Source organism: Elephantulus edwardii, unplaced genomic scaffold (assembly GCF_000299155.1).
Source record: "Elephantulus edwardii isolate Elephantulus edwardi_28Jun2011 unplaced genomic scaffold, EleEdw1.0 scaffold00019, whole genome shotgun sequence".
NCBI classification, from domain to species: Eukaryota; Metazoa; Chordata; class Mammalia; order Macroscelidea; family Macroscelididae; genus Elephantulus; species Elephantulus edwardii.
This window is the reverse complement of record NW_006399769.1, coordinates 2,722,565-2,740,390: the sequence shown is the minus strand read 5'-3', so window position 1 is coordinate 2,740,390 and position 17,826 is coordinate 2,722,565. Positions and strand designations below refer to the sequence as shown.

The 17,826-nt window shown below is 44.5% G+C and overlaps 1 protein-coding gene across 1 annotated transcript in view; it reads left to right on the top strand.

Annotated features, from left to right (window-relative positions):
• TGFA (transforming growth factor, alpha) overlaps positions 1-15,647 on the top strand; it is a 27,182-nt gene extending 11,535 nt beyond the window's left edge. The window contains exons 2-4 of the mRNA XM_006882374.1: positions 10,977-11,126; positions 12,545-12,706; positions 15,563-15,647. Of these exons, the coding sequence (XP_006882436.1) occupies positions 10,977-11,126; positions 12,545-12,706; positions 15,563-15,647 (397 nt within the window). The remainder of the gene's footprint in view (positions 1-10,976; positions 11,127-12,544; positions 12,707-15,562) is intronic.
• The last annotated feature ends 2,179 nt before the right edge of the window (positions 15,648-17,826 follow it).

Genomic DNA, 17,826 nt, shown 5'->3' with positions numbered 1-17,826 from the left:
CTGGGATTCCCGTTCTTCTCAGAGTCAGCCACAGTTTGTTATGATCCACGCAGTCAGATGCCTTTGCATAATCAATGAAACACAGATAGACATTCTTCTGGTACTCTCTCTTTCCGCTAAGATCCATCTAACATCGGCTACAGTATCCCTAGTACCACGACCCCTTCTAAACCCAGCCTGGACTTCTGGCAGGTCTCTGCTGATGTACTATTCCAGTCATTTTGGGATAATCTTCAGTAGAATCTTGCTTGCATGTGAAATCAATGATATTGTTCTGTAGTTTCCACACTCAGTTGGGTCGCCTTTCTTTGGGATGGAAACAAATATAGACCTCTTCCAGTCAGTTGGCCAAGTGGTTGTTCTCCAGATTTCTTGGCACAACTTGGTGAGCACATCCAGGGCAGCATCTGTTAACTGAATTATGTCAATTGGTATACCATCTATTCCAGGGGCCTTATTTTTTGCTATTTCCTTCAAAGCAGCTTGAACTAGTCTTTGAAAAAAGACTGAGGAAACTGAAGAGTTAGAGAAAGAGAAGATGGTGAAAATGGGGCAGCATTGGGTAAAGTCAGATCTATGGTTCAGACAGTTGCTATGAGTCATAGTCGACCTGAGAGCTCCTAACAGTAACCTCTGGTTGTTGACAGCCTCAGTCCCTTCAGACCTCATTTATGACAGTCACAACCCATGTCCTGCCTTATCCTCATAATCAGTTACACTTTGAGCAGTTGTGATCTGAAAAGTTTTCATTGACTGCTTTTGAAAGTAGATCACCACACCTTCCTTGCAAAGTTTTTCTTCGTTTGGAACCTCTTCTTGAAACATGGTCAGTGTCATAGCAACATAGAACCCTCTGGTGGCCCAGTGGTAAGAAGATACATGGTTTGGATCCACCAGCTGCTCCACAGGGGGAAATGTTCAATCTCTTCCTGTGTAATTAACTGCCTCTGAAAACCTGCTGGAGAGTTATGAGTTGGTCCTAACTCAGCAGTACACAAAAACATAGAGGTAGTGTAAGGGCATAGTTCTAAACACTGCCCTGTTCTAAGCCAATCTCACTGGTTTTGACATAGCTGCCTTCATTGCCACAGTCACTGTGTCACTTATCTCATCCAGAGTCTTCCTCTGCTGTGCTGACCCCCCTACCCTTCCAAGCACGGTGTCCTCCTCCAAGGACTGATCCTTCCTGACAGCATGCCCAAAGTATGTGAGACAGAGCTTCAAAATCCTTGCTTCCATCACCCTTTCAAGAACAGACCTGTTTGTTCTCTTCGCAGTCCATGGTATGTTCAGAATTCATCTGCAGCAGCACAACTCAGGGGCACCAATTCTTCCTCTGTCATCCTTAGTCATCATTCATTGCTGTCAGATGCATAGCGAGTAATTGAGAAGACCATGGCTTTCCCAAAGCAACTCATCTTGTCCTGCTGACTAGTGCCAAGAGTGTTGATTGTGGGCCTGAACACAATGACATTACGAATGACCCCAATTTATTCTCCATCTGCCATGGTATTACTGCCAAGTGCATCAAACCTATCACAGCTGCCCTGAGAATTGCTGCCTATTGCAGCTGTGCTGTGATTCTGAAAGCTCACAGTTCTAATCCCCCAGCTATTCCACAGGAGAAATACAGGCAGCCTCCACCCATGTGATTAACTGCCTCTGAGAACCCACCAGAGGGTCAGCCTCGGGTCAGTTCTGACTCAGCAGTACACAGCAATAACAGTCGGCCGGCTCCCTCACGGAAGGCACGAATTCTACCGTGGAGCCACTACGGCCCTCTTCTGCCTCTGGGGTTACCTTTAGTGACACGTGAGTGTTCAGCCCCTAGAAAGGATTCTTCTGCAGACACCTCCAGCTCTGACACTAGAAGTAGAGCAGGGCTGTAGGGGACACAGACTGGCGAGGAGGGAAGCCCTAGACACTGGCACATCCCTTGCTCTGCTTCAGTTCTTCCACAGCTGGCTTGTCAGCCCTGTGAGAGCATGACCACACCTTACACGTTTTTGTATTTTACAGTGCCTAGAAGAATGTTCTAATTAATAGGCTCCTACCAGACCAGAGTCTGTGCAGACAAAGTAGAATGTTCTTTCCCTGCGCTTAAACTTTTTGGGGGAAGCTCGCATACACATACTCTGGTCGGTAAATCCGAAGTGACCTTGAATGACCTGGCATGACTGTCACTGCCTTGTAAAGAAAGACCACAGGCTTCAACTTGGAGATAATTGTCTCAACAGAGTGTGCTCTTTCTAAAGTAATATCATTCTTAAAGCTTTGATTTTGGCAGAAACAAATTATCCTTAAGTCTCCCAGCTAGAATTTAGGCTGTTTTCTTGGAGCTCATCCAGGCCATGACCTGGAGTCCTGTCAAGTAAATGACAAACCAATGTCTCCTCACATCGGGCTCCTTGAATCACTAAGACTGGCCTTTGAGTATTTCCGGCTGTGACACTAGAGGGACAGAGAGAGATTCTTGCTGTGGAAAGACTTTATCAAGGGGCTGCACCCTCTCTGCTGGGGTTGACTTGAGGTGAGGCTGATTGTTCAAGGCTTTGTTGTTGTTGTCGTTGTTGTTGTTGTTGTTGTGTGCCTTGGAGTTGGAACCAGTTCATAGCTGATCCTCCAGCAGGTCTTCAGAGGCTGTAAATCACACAGGAGGAGATTGCCTGTCACTCTCCTATAGAGAAGCTAGTGGATTCGAACCACCTGTCTTTAGGTTGGCAACCCAACTCCTTACCCACGAGGCCACACACAAATAGTGAATATCCCTCTGACAGGAAAAGTGTGGAAAGTCAGCAAAGTGCAGCCCAAACTAAGGGATGATCTTCCTGAGTGAATAAAGATGGCAGCATCCTTTGGGTACATCTTTGCATCTGGTCACACTGACAGCAGGGAAACAATTTTGTGGGTGGTTAGCAGTCTTAAATCACTGTGTGAGAGTGTCTTCCAACCCAACTTGCATTAACTAAAAACAATGCAACTCATTGGTTTTCAATCAGAAAGGACTCATAGCTGACTCTCCACTGAGTTTCCAAAGGCTTTGAGTCACCTGGGAGGAGATTACCCATCCAATCCACTGGTGGCTTGAAACCATCAAAGAGGCCTGGCCTTCAGGTTAGCCGTGAACTATGCCGCTAGAGCTTGAGTTCTGATTAACCCAAGAAGGTAACATTAATCGCACTGGCCAGTGGTTGTAAACTTAGAAGTTTTAGTTCCTTCATTGTGAAAGCAAGATAAATAATAGTACTGATCTCAAATGGAAATTGTGATTGTTGTTATTAAATGAGAATTCTTATAGAAGTCTAGCATAATGCTGGGTCTGTGGCAAGCGTCTGTAAATGATACATTTTATTAATACTTTCCTGCCCCTGTTTTGCCTACATGGAGTCTTAAGTGCTGTGTTAAAGGCACACTTTTGGGTCAACAGATCTGTGTTCGAAGCCACCACTAGCCTAACTGGGTGAGTGCAGACAGATAACTGTTCTTGTGGAGGACAAACTGAACAAATAGACATTAAATAAAAAATAACCCTTAACAGAAAAAATAAGTGTCTAAATTCAGATTTTTAAAAATACTTTTACATGAGTTCAGAACAATTGGGCTTTTGGATGAAGAGAATCATGAAAAAGCCTTTTTCCAGCAAACAGTACTGAAAACAGATAAAGCTTGTTGTAGACGTCTTGAGTTCATGGCCTTGAGCAACCAGTTTTTTCCATAGCCTGTTTATTTTTGGACCCAGTGAGCCCTTGCTGTTTTAGCATTAAAATATGTAATCCTTTACTATAATATTGGGCGCAATTTATACTCCAGGAAACATTCCTGTTTTTCTTGTAGCTTCAAGTCCCCTCCTGGCATCTGGGGTCTGGCATCCTAGGAGCACAGGATTGAAGGACCTTTGATGGTGTGAGCTGCTAGCAAGAAGCATAGATTTAAGACAATAAAGACACCTCATGCTGAGGCAGGCCCCATACACCAGCAAACAAACAGGAACATTATTCCCCTCTTATTGTCCTTTGTTCTTCAAAGGCCTTTTAATCCAGAAAGAAGGTGATGGGATAACAACTTAGTCAAAAGGCAGACACACAGCTTGACTTTAAAAAAAAAAGTTCATCTGGGAATAAGTTTCATGCGGATAATAGTTGCTGTCTGTAGTTGAACTGGCAGCCAATCGGAGGCTGTTCCTAAGGATTCCTGTGGGAACGAGGCCACTCTCACCTGAGAAAAGGGTTTGGTTATGTATTTTATTAACTGTAGGAAAGACACTGATGTGTCAGATGCACTAATGTTACCCATGGTGGACAGTGTTTTGGTGGAGCTCCCCGATTAAAACAAGCTTGGAAGCAGGAGTGGCATCCACTTCCAAAATAGCTTGCCTCTTGAAAACTCTATGAACTTGGGGGGAAAAAGGAAAGTTATACAAGTGTTCAGGTCTTTCATTCATAGGCTCGCTATGAGCCGTCTATGACTCAATGGCACTTAACAACAAACAACAACACAGGAAAGAAAATCGTCCCATACAAGGGAACCATATGAAACTAAGTATCTCTGCTGAGAAGAGTTGTGACTTGAAATGAGATGTGCCAGTATCAGAAAATAGCTATTACTTCTTTGTGGCTAGTAAGTGACTGAAATACAACCCTTTGGCTGTCTGAGAATTTGAGCCTTAGGAAGGGGGTCGCTATTAGCAAGCACTAGATGGAAGAAGCTCCATCAGCCTGCCCTGCACAGCAAGAAGGTGTGCTTTCAACAGCAGATGCCAGAGAACCTCTGATTAATAGCAGTGTCAGTAATAATGTCCCCTTGGATTGACATATAAAGGCTGCAGGCACCTTCAAATGACTGGCTTATATCATCCTCTTACTAATGGGGTGATGGAGGTAGACCAGGTATTATTGGAAATGAGGTCACAGAAAGATGGTGGCTTTTTGGTCTTACATCTTAGCAGGGAGTAATGCTGAAATGCCATCCTTCCAGTCTTCCTCATGCTTATGGGGCACTAAGCAAACACTTCCAGCAGGGATTGAACTTGACAAAGAAAGTGAAAAAGCAAAGAGCACCCTGTGTCTCCAGCCGACTTCTCATGCTTACTTTAGTCATCAGAAATTCTGAATGCACACATTTGGTTTAAACATAACTTGGAGGATGCGTGCTATCACCACTTCTATTCATATTGGAAATGTTTGCTAGGGCAATACAAGAGAAGGAAATAAAAGGCATCCAGATTGGCAGAGATGGCTAAACTGTCACTACATGCAGGTGATATGATAGTGTACACAGAAAACCCCAAGGACTCAACAAAAATACTTTTAGAGCTAGTAGAGCAATTTAGTAGGGTGAGAGGATATAAGGTCAATACCCAAAAATCAGTGTGATGCCTCCACAGTAACGAAGAGAACGCAGAGAAGGAAACTAAGAAAGCAATACCATTTACTGTTGTTGTTGTTGTTTGTTGTTAAGTGCCATTGGGTCATAGACAACTCATAGTGACCCTATGAACAAAAGACCTGAACACTCATATAACTTTCATCATTTCTCTAAGTTCATAGAGTTTCCAGAGGCAAGCTTTTTAAGAAGGGGATGCCACTGCTGTTTCCAAGCCTGTTTTAATCTGGGAGCTCCACCAAACACTGTCCACCATGGATAACATTAGCGCATCTGACACATCAGTGTCACAGTGTTTAGCATCACAGCAACCACGAGTTACCTCTGTACAGAAAATTGACAGACCAGCGCTATACCACTTAGAAGAATGTTTGACCAAAAACAATTAAAACCAGGCACAGATTATTTTACTTAATTTTTACAATAAATAACACTTGGAGGATGAAACAATCGTTGTTGCCATAGTATAGATGAAGAAACTGAGGTTTATGAAAGTTGTGAAGTAACTTACAAAGCACATGCTGAGTAGTGATTGACCTCAAAGTCTATACTCTTCATAACTGCATTCTCTATTTCTCCTAAGCAGCAGAACAGCAGAGGGTTTTGATAGGTCTCCGAATGAGTATTAATAGAAACCACCATGCCCTAAGTTTTGTAATTAGCACCTTCATTCAGCAGGTACTCTTGATAAGCACAGACTCGAGGTTCTCAACTTTTTGTCTCAACTTGGGTTCGTAAGGAGCACTTCGGAGTTGTATTCAAAAGAAATTTTTTTAAAATTAGAGTGTCAACATTTGCAAACAATTAATTTTTTTTAAAAGAAGAACTTAATTTGTATGCCTCACACTCCCACATACAAAGGTGCTGCTGAGTGGGAGATAAAGAGACAGAGATGCAATCAGAGCAGCGCAAATTGTGGGTTACACCAGTCAGGCCATACCGTGGCAGGACCTTCTGCTGCCTCTCATGTCAGCTGTGTTAAATCCCGCTTAGATCATGATGAAATAATTCAACTGATGAGTGTCTTTGAAAAAAATAACAACATCCAGTTAGTCGCTGGAAATTTCCTCGAGCACCTGTGATAAGTGCTGACCAGCATATAACAAGAAACAAGATCAAGCTGCAGTGGCGTCTCTGGCGAGACAGACACAGAACAAACGATTTCAAGGGCAGTAAGAGTTAAGAACAGTGCAGGAAAGGTGCTTTGGGGGTACAGTGGGTAAGCTCAATCACGTGTGCGGGTCAGAGAGGGTTCTCTCAGGCTGTGATGAATAAGCCGAGATCCAAAAGGGAGGGGTGCAAGATGGAAATGGAACTGAAGAGGCAGCCACACAGAGGGAATATGGTTCTGGCATGACGGAGGGGTAGATTCAAGAAATAAAAAAAGATCAGCAGCTCCTAAGCTCCACACACAAGTACACTCAGCAAAACCAGAGCGGGGCCTACTTCTCCAGTTTTATCAGGTGAACTCCAAGTGTTAATTCCAGGAGCCCTTGTCAAGCAGCCCCGTGATCTGGTAAAAGAAGGCCTCTAAAGAAGGGTTCTAAGAAGAACAGTTCTAAGACAGTACCAGAACCACTTCTTAAAACCACCACTCCAGGAGAGGCCACCCCAGTGGCTTGGTGGTAAGGAGCTGTGCTGCAAACCCAAAGGCATGCAGTTCAAATCCACCAGCTGCTACTCGGAAGAAAGATGAGAAGTCCCTTCCACGTGATTTATAGTCTTTGACAACCCACCAGAGGGAATATATTTGACTCAAGGGTTCATAACAACACTCTAGGAGGAAAGCAATAGGAAAAGACAGATTTACCTACTGTAGATGCACAGAGTTCTCAGAGAGGCTTAAGGAACTTACAGGGATTTCCTGGAGGGTCCAAGGTAGAGGGAAACCCAGGCTCCTGGTATACTTTTAATTCTTTGCTGATCCTGTATAGGTATTTTGAGTGGGGCACTTGGTGTTGGGGAATGGAAAGTTGGATTGCATGATTACCCTATTATACAGAAAATGAACAACAGGAATAGGCATAAAGAATGAGTGTAAGTTTTAAAAAGAAGAGATATAAAAAGCATTAATAACATCAGTAAATGAAAGTAACGTAAAATGGCACTCTACAATTTCATTTATAAGCACAGGAAATAGGATGAGAAATGACACGCTAATCCTAATACTGGGACATGAGAGGACTGAAATGACAATTTTGTTTTCTTTTCTGAAAATGTTATTTGTGTGTGTGTGTGTGTGTACGTGCATGCACCATCAAATCAGATCTGACTAGTACAGGAGAAGATTATCCTTCCTTCTCCAGTAGAGCATCTGGTGGATTTGAACCACGTACCTCTGGGATTGCAGTGCACCTTCTTGCCACGACGCCACCAGAGCCCCCTAAAAAAATGTTAAAACTTTTATAATTAGAACTAACAGGGTTTTGAATAGCCAACCACAAAAATTGAGATACTTGGAAGAGACTCTAACAGAGATACAAAAGGCCTACAGAAAGAAAACTTCAGAACATTTCAGTGAGACACAATAAAAGACTTAAAGAAATGGGAAAATATGCCCTGTTCATGGATAGACTCATTATTGTGAAAATGACAATCCTACCAAAAGCAATCTACATATTCAATGCAATCCCTATACAGATATTAAATTCCTTTTTTAAGGAGATAAAAAGGAAATTATGGAGTTTATTTGGAGGAAAGACCCTGAATAGGCACAGCACTTCTGAAAAACAAAAATGAAATGGGAGGCATAGCACTCCCTGACCTCAAAACCTACTACACACTGATAGAAACCAAAACAGCATGGTACTGGTACAATGACAGGCACACAGACCAATGAAACAAAATTGAGAACCCAGAAATGGACCCATCTATCTATGGTCAACTGATATTCAACAAGGAAATAAAACCTATCAAATTTGAAAATGACAAGCTCTTCAACATATGATGCTGGAAAAGCTGAACTGCTACCTGCAGAAAGCTGAAACAGGATCCATATCTCACACCACACACTAAAATCAACTCAAGGTGGATCAGAGGCCAGGGAGTAAAGCCCAAAACCATAAAATTAACCAGAGACAACTGGGATCAAGCATAGATGGCCTAGTCTATGGTATAAAGAGACTGCCAAATACAGCCAGAAATGCACACTCTGAAGAGGATAAAACTGATGCATGGGACCTTCTAAAGATGAAATCCTTGTGTGCATAAAAAGCTTTTTCCCAACGGAGTAAAGAGAAAACCTACTGACTGGAAAAAAACATTTGGCAATACCATTTCAGGCAAGGGTTTCATATCAAAAGTTTACAGAATACTCCTGGGCCTCCACAAGGAAAAGACTGATAACACAATTATAAAATGGGCAAAAGACATGAAAGACTTTTCACAGAGGAAGATATTCAAATGTCCAACAGATACATGAAGAAATGCTCAAAATCACTGGCAATGATAGAGATGCAAATCAAAATTATAATGAAATACCATCTTACCTTAGTAGCAGTGGCAAAGTTTAACAGGACTGCAAGTAATAAATATTGGAGAGGATGTGGAGCGATAGAAACTCTTGTACATTTTTGGTGGTATTGTACATTGCAACCACTCTGGAAGGCAGTTTGACATTTCCTCAAAAACCTGAACGTAGAAATTCTATATGACCCAGCTATTCCCCTGCCTGGGATATACCCCAAGAAAATGAGAACTGAGACACAAACGGAGACTTATACATCAGCATTAATAGAAGTGTTCTTCAGCATCGCAAGAACATGGAAACAGCACACATACCACAATTGAATGGGTTGAGAAATTAGGGCACATTCACACAATGGAATACCACAGAACATGCAGGAGCAATGATTTTCTAAAACACTGCCTAATTTGAGAGGGATTGGAGAGCATTATACTAAGTGGATTAACTCGGTCCCATAAGGACAAATACGCATAGGACCATTTTTATGGAAATAGAAAGATAGCTAGTAAAATGTGTATCAGAATCCAAGGGGGAAGAGGGGTGAGGGTGGGTGAGGGAGTCGGGGAAATGAGAAAGATCTGGTGTGAAAAACAGTGTGTACAAACTTTGTAAATAAGTCAGCATAAAAATGTTGTTGTTGTTGTTGTTGTTGTGTACCATAGAGTTAAAAAACGGCTCATAACTGACTCTCTGGCGGGTTTTTAGAGGCGATTAATCGCATGGGAGGAGATTGTCCATCCTTCTCACATGGAGCAACCAGTGTCCTCAAACCATGTGTCTTTGGGATTGCAGCACAGCTTCTTGCCACTAAGCCACCAGAGCTCAAAAATCTTTTTTTGGAAAAAAAAACAACAAAACCTTGGATTTTTATGAACTGCAAAAATGAAGTTGATGTCATAAAGAGTTTACTGCCTTCTTTATTGCCCTGAGACCAGGCAATCATAAAGGAACAGTCATAAAGAAGGACTTTAGCTGTGTGTTTCCTCCTCAGATGATAAGACTGGTTTCCTATTCCCAGCCACTGCTGTTGAGTCAATTTTGACTCAGAGCAACTCTGTACAGCAAAGAGGGACTGCCTGTAGGGTTTTCAAGGCTATAATCTTTATGGAGGTTGAGATTATTATCCATTTCAGCTTGCTTGTGTCCACAATCAACACTCTTGGCACCAGCAGTCAGGAAGTCAAAAGATTAACTGCATTAGGAAAATCTACTGTTAGGGACCTCTCCAGAGTCCTGAAGAGGACACAGATGGGCTTTCAGTCCAGAGACTAAAGTGCACCTTATCCAGGCCATCGTTTTCTCAGTTGCTTGCTATATACATCCGAGAGCTGGGCAATGACCAAGGATGACAGAAAAAAAATTGAGTTTGTGATTTGAGCCTTTGAGTTGTGATGCTGGAGAAGAGTATTGAATATACACTGGACTGCCAAGAAAAAAAACAGGGCTATCCCGGAGAGAGTGAAACCAAGTTGCTCCTTGGAGGCAAGAATTTTGAAACTCTGTCTCACATACTTTGGGCAGGAGGGACCAGTCTTTGGAGAAGAAAATCATGTTTGGAAGGGTGGAGGGATGGCACAGGAAAGGAAGACCCCAGATAAGATGGATTAACACAATAACTGTGATAATAAGACTATGTGTGTCAGAGACAGTGAGATTGACTCAAGATAGAGCAGAGTTTAGAGCTACTACTGTGCATAAGGTCGCTGTGAGTCATAGTAGGCTTGACAGCAGATAACAACAAAAAGTCTTTTTGGAAGCATACTTCTATATCATCCTCTGATCTTTCAGTTAAGTACACAATGGCTAAGTTCTCAGGTGCTAACTGCCACCAACCACTACTCAGGAGAATGATTTTGCAGTCCATTTCCACCAAGATTACAGCCTTGGATACTCTCTGAGGCTCTTCCACTCCTGTCAGGGTCACAAGGAGTCAGAATCAGCTTAACACCACACAGTGACAGATCTCCAAGTGAAGGTCCCAATGACAGACAGGCAGCAGTTACTTTGCTGATACCTTGGCCTCCAGTAACGAAGCCTACAGCCCCGGGTCCCTCCCGTGCACCCTGGGGAGTTGGGAGAACAAACCCCTCAATCTGAAAAGTGTGCTAACATTTTTTTCCTTCCCCAGATGCCATTCTGGATATGTGGGTGCACGCTGCGAACACGCAGACCTCCTGGCCGTGGTGGCCGCTAGCCAGAAGAAGCAGGCCATCACTGCATTGGTGGTAGTCTCCGTTGTGGCCCTGGCTGGCCTCATCATCACATGTGTGCTTATACAGTGAGTACTTGGCCTCTGACACCAGGGTCTTTCCTGCTTATCCCCTCAGAGACGTCTGGAGCATGTCTAGTGGCAGAGCCACCTTGGCACAGCGTGCTGCTGTGATAGCTGATTGGTGTCAGCCAAGTTAAGAGGGACCTTGCCTGCTCTTGGTATGGTTGTGCATCCTAGGAGGGTCCTCCAGCAGTAAGTGTGTGTGCTGCAAGGGTGAGGCCTCTAGATCCCTCTAGATAAGCTGGTTACAGCCTAGCCTCAGGAGGCTTCAACCCACAGTCCATGAGAAAAGCAGACTGGACAGGAAGGCTAAATTCTGTTAGGCAAGTACCTGGAATCCCAATAACCTGCCCAGCTTAGCACTCCAGAGTGTGGCTAAGCAAGAGAGCTGGGCTGGAATCATGAAACATCACCTTCGCTCAGCTGCAAGTTCGTTTCCTCATCTCTGTCTCCCAGTCCATATCTGTCAGGACATCACTCTCAGCCCTAGTCTTTGGCTGCAGAGGTTCCATATACAGTGAGGTTAGAATGGTGGGAACTGTACCATAAGGGAACCAGCCATCACCATCTGGCTGGGTAAAGGGTGTCTTGGCACTTTCACATCTGATATTCTTGAGGCTGCCTGATTCTTTTCTTATCTTAACTCTGTAAACCATTCAGTTCTGCTTACAGAGGGAAGCAAGCCACTTCTAGCAGTGTCTGCAGGACTCCAGCAACACAGACTTGCTGAGAAGCCCACGTGCCCACAGCTAGAGCATGTGGTCCTCAGGGGACTCAAAGTGCAAAGCCAGGGAGAGCATAAGTTCAGGCTTTAACCTCCCTGTGCTCACCCCAACCTGAGTTCCCAGCTTTGCTTCAGGCACTATCTGAACCCTCACAGTCAGCCGTCCTACAGGCTGCTGCACTGTCCCAGTCTTGACAGGAGTTTGGAGCCATTATCACTACATTCTTGGAGTTGTCCAACTGGTTCTTCATGGAGGAAGCAGCCAGATCACTGACTAGCCCAGGTCAGAGCTGCAGAAATTCAGTTGGCACTTTCGGGCAGCCAGCAGGTGTTTTGTTGTTGACTGTGCAGCTCTGGTGGCCTAGTCCAGAAGGTGTTGCATTACAAATCAAAAAGCTCTGTGGCTCTAGCAATTCAAGTTCAGCAAACACTTCTCAGAGGATCAGGTATCTCCTATAGTGAAGATTTATGGTCTTGGAAACGTGATGGAGGGTCACTATGAGTTCTAACTCGTTGACCCACAAGACAGTGATTTTGATGTTTTCAAAGGTGTGCCACCTCAGCTCAGCCCCCTCCCGTGCACTCACAGGAAAGCCCCTGCAAGAAAGCTGGCGCGGAGCCCAGAGCTCACCAGCAGGCTCCGCAGGTAAACGTGCACCTGCCAGGGCCTCTTGCCAGACTCCGCTCTGCTTCTTCACAGCTGCTGCCAGGTCCGGAAGCACTGCAAGTGGTGCCGCACCCTCGTCTGCCGGCACGAGAAGCCCAGTGCCCTCCTGAAGGGAAGGACCACCTGCTGCCACTCGGAAACAGGTACAGGGGTGCTGGGGCCCGGGGACTATATGCTCTCTGGATGCACTTCTGGGTAAACAAGATGCGTACTTTCTATAGGTCAGGGAGTGAGGAGACAAGAAAAGGCGTTTTAGTCTCATTAGTCAGGTTTAGTTTATTTGAAAAAAAAGGTGTGTTTTACTTAGCAGACAGCTCTTTTGTCCTGATGACTGGGTAACTTTTGACATTTAACTTAACTTCTGTGGGTCTGAGTTTCCATGCTCTTCAAAAGACCCCTATATAAGTTGAATAAGTGTGTCTGATTCAGGCTGTGATCTTTTCAATCACTTCCTATGTATCTGAGACGTAAGTAAGTAATGAAAGAAGAAGCATCAACACCTCTAAGTTGTGGTGTTGGAGAAGATTACTGAGTGTCCCATGCACATGAAAAGGACAGGTAGGTGTGTCTTGCAGAAAGTGCAGCCAGGGTACTCCTTGGAGGAAAGGAAGGCAAAGCTTCGTCCCACATACTTTGGGCATGCTGTTAGAAGAGGCTGTTCCTTAAAAAGGAGCATCATGCTCAAAAGGGTGGCGAGTCAGCAAAAGAGAAGACCTTCCATGAGATGAATTTACACAGTGACTGTAGGAACAGGCTCAAGTGTGTCAGTGATGATGAAGATGGCACGGAATGGGACAGGATTCAGTGCCGTTGTTCATGGGGTTGCTGTGAGTCACACTGGACTCGATGGCATCTAAATACAAGTGTAGCATGTGATGAATTGCATCACACAACATATGTTCATCTTTGTTTTTCCTTTCCTTGAGAAAGTCTTTTCCCTTTCTCTTAATGAAGGGTTTGGACTGTAGAGATCTCTAAGGACCCTTCAAACTTTTAGATCCTAGCATCTTCATAAAGTGTCCCATTTTTTATGTGAATCCTTTCACTAATATCCATTAAGGAGATGAGAAACCAAACTCACACAGCAAGAGCCCTCATCCGAGAATCACTGACACGTAGCGAGGACACATAGCTCCTTTATCTTGATAAACCCTAAACTTCTCACTGATATCAGCAAGCCTCTCTGCTATGCAGTCCATCACAGACTTCATATTCCTTTTAAGGAAGGAGTGGGCCAGGTGACAATTATAAGAGGCTGGTTGGTGGTCTGCACCAGGATATTCTTCCCTAGTAAACAGTTGACACCCAGAAGCTCATGGCTACATGACTGGTATAGGCTGGACCCCTTAGAAATGCATTAAGCCACGTGGTAACCCAGTGTGGAAGGAGCTAAAGGCACCATTTACCTGTTTTTTCATTCAGCTGTGCGTCATCATCGTAACATGCACAGGCCTGTTGAACCAAGAGCCCACAGTTCTCGAGGACTGTAATCCACTAATTTTTGTAATGGATTGAGACAATGGTTTGTGAGTGATGAGTCCATCAAAAGGAAACTGAGTCCATCAAAGGCCTACCTGAGTTGTGCGATGGGTCAGGGAATGAAGATGGAACCAGACCTCTGAAGGCCCCACTTGTGTCTCTTCCCCTAGCTGGGACAAGGGAGGAGAGGCAATGAACTCACAAAGTATTTCTCCATTATGTTTCAGTGTCAGTAGATTTACTTACATTTTTAAAGAAAATTTGTAATGGGCTTTGTAGCATCTTTCGGGGGAACTGGCCTTTCCGAGATGACTCCATCCCTGAGAGGGTGAGTTCTTCCATGACCTCAAAGCACCAAGCAGACTTGCTGGAGCCAAGGGTGGGTGAACCACGTGCTCGCATGAAAGCCTTATTGGAGCAGCCAAGCTCTGCTGCGCCTGAGCGAGGGCTCTTCCCCACCAAGGACCCTTCCCCGCCATCCTCTTCTTAGGGCAGAGCAGTTGGAGAACCAGGGAAGGAAGTCTCCAGACTGAACTGGATTCAGGAATTGTGGAACTGACTGCCCTAACAGCCAACCAGGGTACCCCTGGGACCTCACTCAGTGTAATGGAAGTGAGTCCTTTCTCAAGGCCTCAGGGGAAGTGCTTCTGCTGCCAGAATCCTGCACCAGCTCATGACCTAATCCCTAAGCCACACTTTGCAGGCGAGTAGGCCATAGACTGGTGGTGGTGGTGGTTGTGTACCGTAGAGCTGAAACGGACCCATAGCTGACCCTCCAGTGGGCTTTCAGAGGCAGCTAATCGCACGGGACGAGTTTGTCCATCCTTCTCCAGTGGAGCATCTGTTGGCCTCAAGCCATGTGCCTTCAGGATTGCAGCACAGCTTCTTGCCACTGTTGTTGTTGTTGTTGTTATGTGCCGTCGAGTCATCTGCAACTCATAGTGACCCTATGTACAACAGCCCTAAACCCTGCTCTATCCTGTGCCAATCGCATTGCCTCTGACACACCCATCCCGATTACCCCAGTTACTGAATCAATCCACCTCATAGAGGGTCTTCCCCTCTTGCGCTGTCCCTCTAACCTACCAAGCATGATGTCCCTCTCCAAGGACCTGTTTCTCCTTACAACACGTTCAAACTATGTCAGACAAAGCCCCAGAATCCTTGCCTCCAAGGAGTAGCCTGGTTTAACCCTCTCTAGGTTGGATCTGTTTGTTTTCTTGGCAGTCCATGGAACATTCAATACTCTTCTCCAGCACCACAGATCAAAGGCGTCAACTCTCCTAGGCGACTTGAATTAAGGCCCTCACCACGGTGTGTGTCTTATCCTCTTCTACCACAGCTCACTTTACTTCAGTAAATTTAATCCGTTTCTGAATTCTTTGGAATGTGAAAGCACAGTTTCCAAAGCTGCTCCTCTGAGATTCAACCAGCAGAATCTGGCTTTAGCCTCGCCTCCAAAAGTGCCTGGTGATATTGTCTGAAGCCGTCTCCAAGCTTCTGTCCCATTTCTTTTCCCAGTGAGGCTGGGGTTTGGCCCACCATAATTAACCTGTTTTTCCTTTTCCCCAGTGGTCTGAGGAACCCAGAAGAAGAGTTCAGCCAGGTGGACTGTGGCCACTGGAGAAGACAGGACTTCCTCAGGACAGCCTTGTGAGGGATGCCTGGGACAGGCCAGCAAATCTGTTCTTGGCCTGAAATCGCCTGTGCAGCCTTTTGTCTTTTGGGGCCTTCAGAACTCTCCAGAACTCTTGTCTGCTTGGGGTCATTTGGTGTGACCTAGAAAAGAAATCGTGGACCATGGTGTAAAAACTTGTCAAAAAAGAACTGCAGAGGGGCAGACATCCTGTTTACGTCGAGAGGGGGAGGTGTCATTTCTGCCATTCATTCAGTTGTGTGTAGTGGTCTCTGCTGGCCATGGATCGTGGGCCGTACTGTCTGCTCGTGACAGCATCACACCCAACGCCAAAGAGCCCTACACTTACTACAGGTGTTTCTCATCAGCTCCTCGGAGGACGGTGGAGAAGGGGTCTCAGCTCGGTCACATGAAGATGCCAAGGTTGAGAGGATCTGGGTTCTCTGTCATCTAGACCCTCAGCCTCCCCACATCCTCCACAGACTTGAGGTGCTGACGGTCTTCTCAAGCTGTTGCCACCCTCAGAGATGAGCTTATTTATTAGATGGTTAATGATTCTATTTTTTATCTCTTAAGCCAGTGTAATAAGCATAAAACTCCTTCAGACTTCTATGTTAATGATGTATTGAAGTTATACTGGGTGAAAATGGCTGGTCTTTTCAGGACAGCTGAGGCTTGGGAAAAGCCACCCAGGGGTACAGAAAGGGGTTCAGAGGGTAAGTTACTAACAGGAACAAAGATTAGGGTTGAGAGGTCATACTTTTAAAGGCATGATAAGCAGGTAAATTACCAGGATATATCTGGGAAGAAAATTAGCAGAAAGAATGTGTCCTACTACGCTGCTCAGTTATCAATCAAATACATTGTGAATTTTCTGGGAGCCTTTCAGTGGCACCGGCTGCTAACTCTAAGAAAGTTGATGACTTGACTTCACCCAGAGGCACCTCAGAAGTAAGGCCTGGGATCTGCTTTTAAAAATCAGGCCACTGAAGCCCCTGTGGAGCCCAGTTGGCTCTGACACCCATGGGAGCTTTTGTGAGCTGGAATCAGCTCAACAGAAACTGGAGACAATACGCTTAGAAGCAGGATAATGTCTGAGAGACAGGTGCTTCAGGTGGAATCCATCAAACCCAGTCCTTTCTGTAACGTTTTGTTGCTTGACAGGTTGACTGCTTTGTCTTTTAAAATGAGAAGTAGAACTTTCCTGTTTCATTTTTAAGCATTGGGGGAAATATTCTAGTGATTTTTTTTTTAGCCTTCTCCATTAAGAATGCAAATTTTGTTAACAATCTCTGACAAGCCTCTCTGCAAGGTAGATCCCAGAAGAGAAAGATTTACTCCTGAGCATGGCATATTCTTTGACCCACTGGGCCTCGAGTGGCCCTCGGACCTGCATGCTTAAAGCAGCTGCTTCCTCTAAACAGTGAACATAAGCATAAAACTTGGAAATTTTTATGCTTTCCCAGGAATCCCTAGGAACTGTTCAGGCCTTTAGACTGATTCATTCCTGTTTGTACTCCTAGTCGAGAATTTGACTTTCTATTCCAGACATACTAAATCAGAATCTGCAGCTTAACAGGATTGGAACAGGATGGTTGTTATACCTGGAGATCTGCTTAAAATGTTGACTTTCATTCTGTGTGTCTGAGGTGGGAGGGTGCATATTCTCAGCAAGAAGTCAAACTGGAGTGAACTCAGTTCAAAACCACAGAATTTTCATTAAAATTTGAAAGCTGACTAACAATAAAATAATACATCAATTTCTGGTTATGTGAGGATCCTCTTTAACTGCTAGTATTTGAAAAGTGAAATATTCCTACTTATTAACCCTTCAGTGCCTCTTACTCTTCCCATCATGAAAAAGATTTTTTAAATATGTCAAGTTGGCTTGAAACCTCGGTCAGAAAATGCTGTTTTCTCTCTAATTCCTCTCCCCGAGTCTATTTCTATGAACTTTTGTGCTTTAGAGTTAAGACAATTATGTCTTGCAGACAGTTATGTTAAAAGAGTTAACAGTTAACATGCACTTAAGACAGTTAAGTGATGCATGTCTTCACTTGGACATTGTCATTGAACAGTGAATGCTGTCCTTGACTTAGATCGAATTGTGTCACTGTACCAGCCAGTCGTCTAACAATCTAGCATAACTCCCAGGTTTTAATTATGAAAGTTTGCATTCCTTACGTGGATCCCAGGGTAG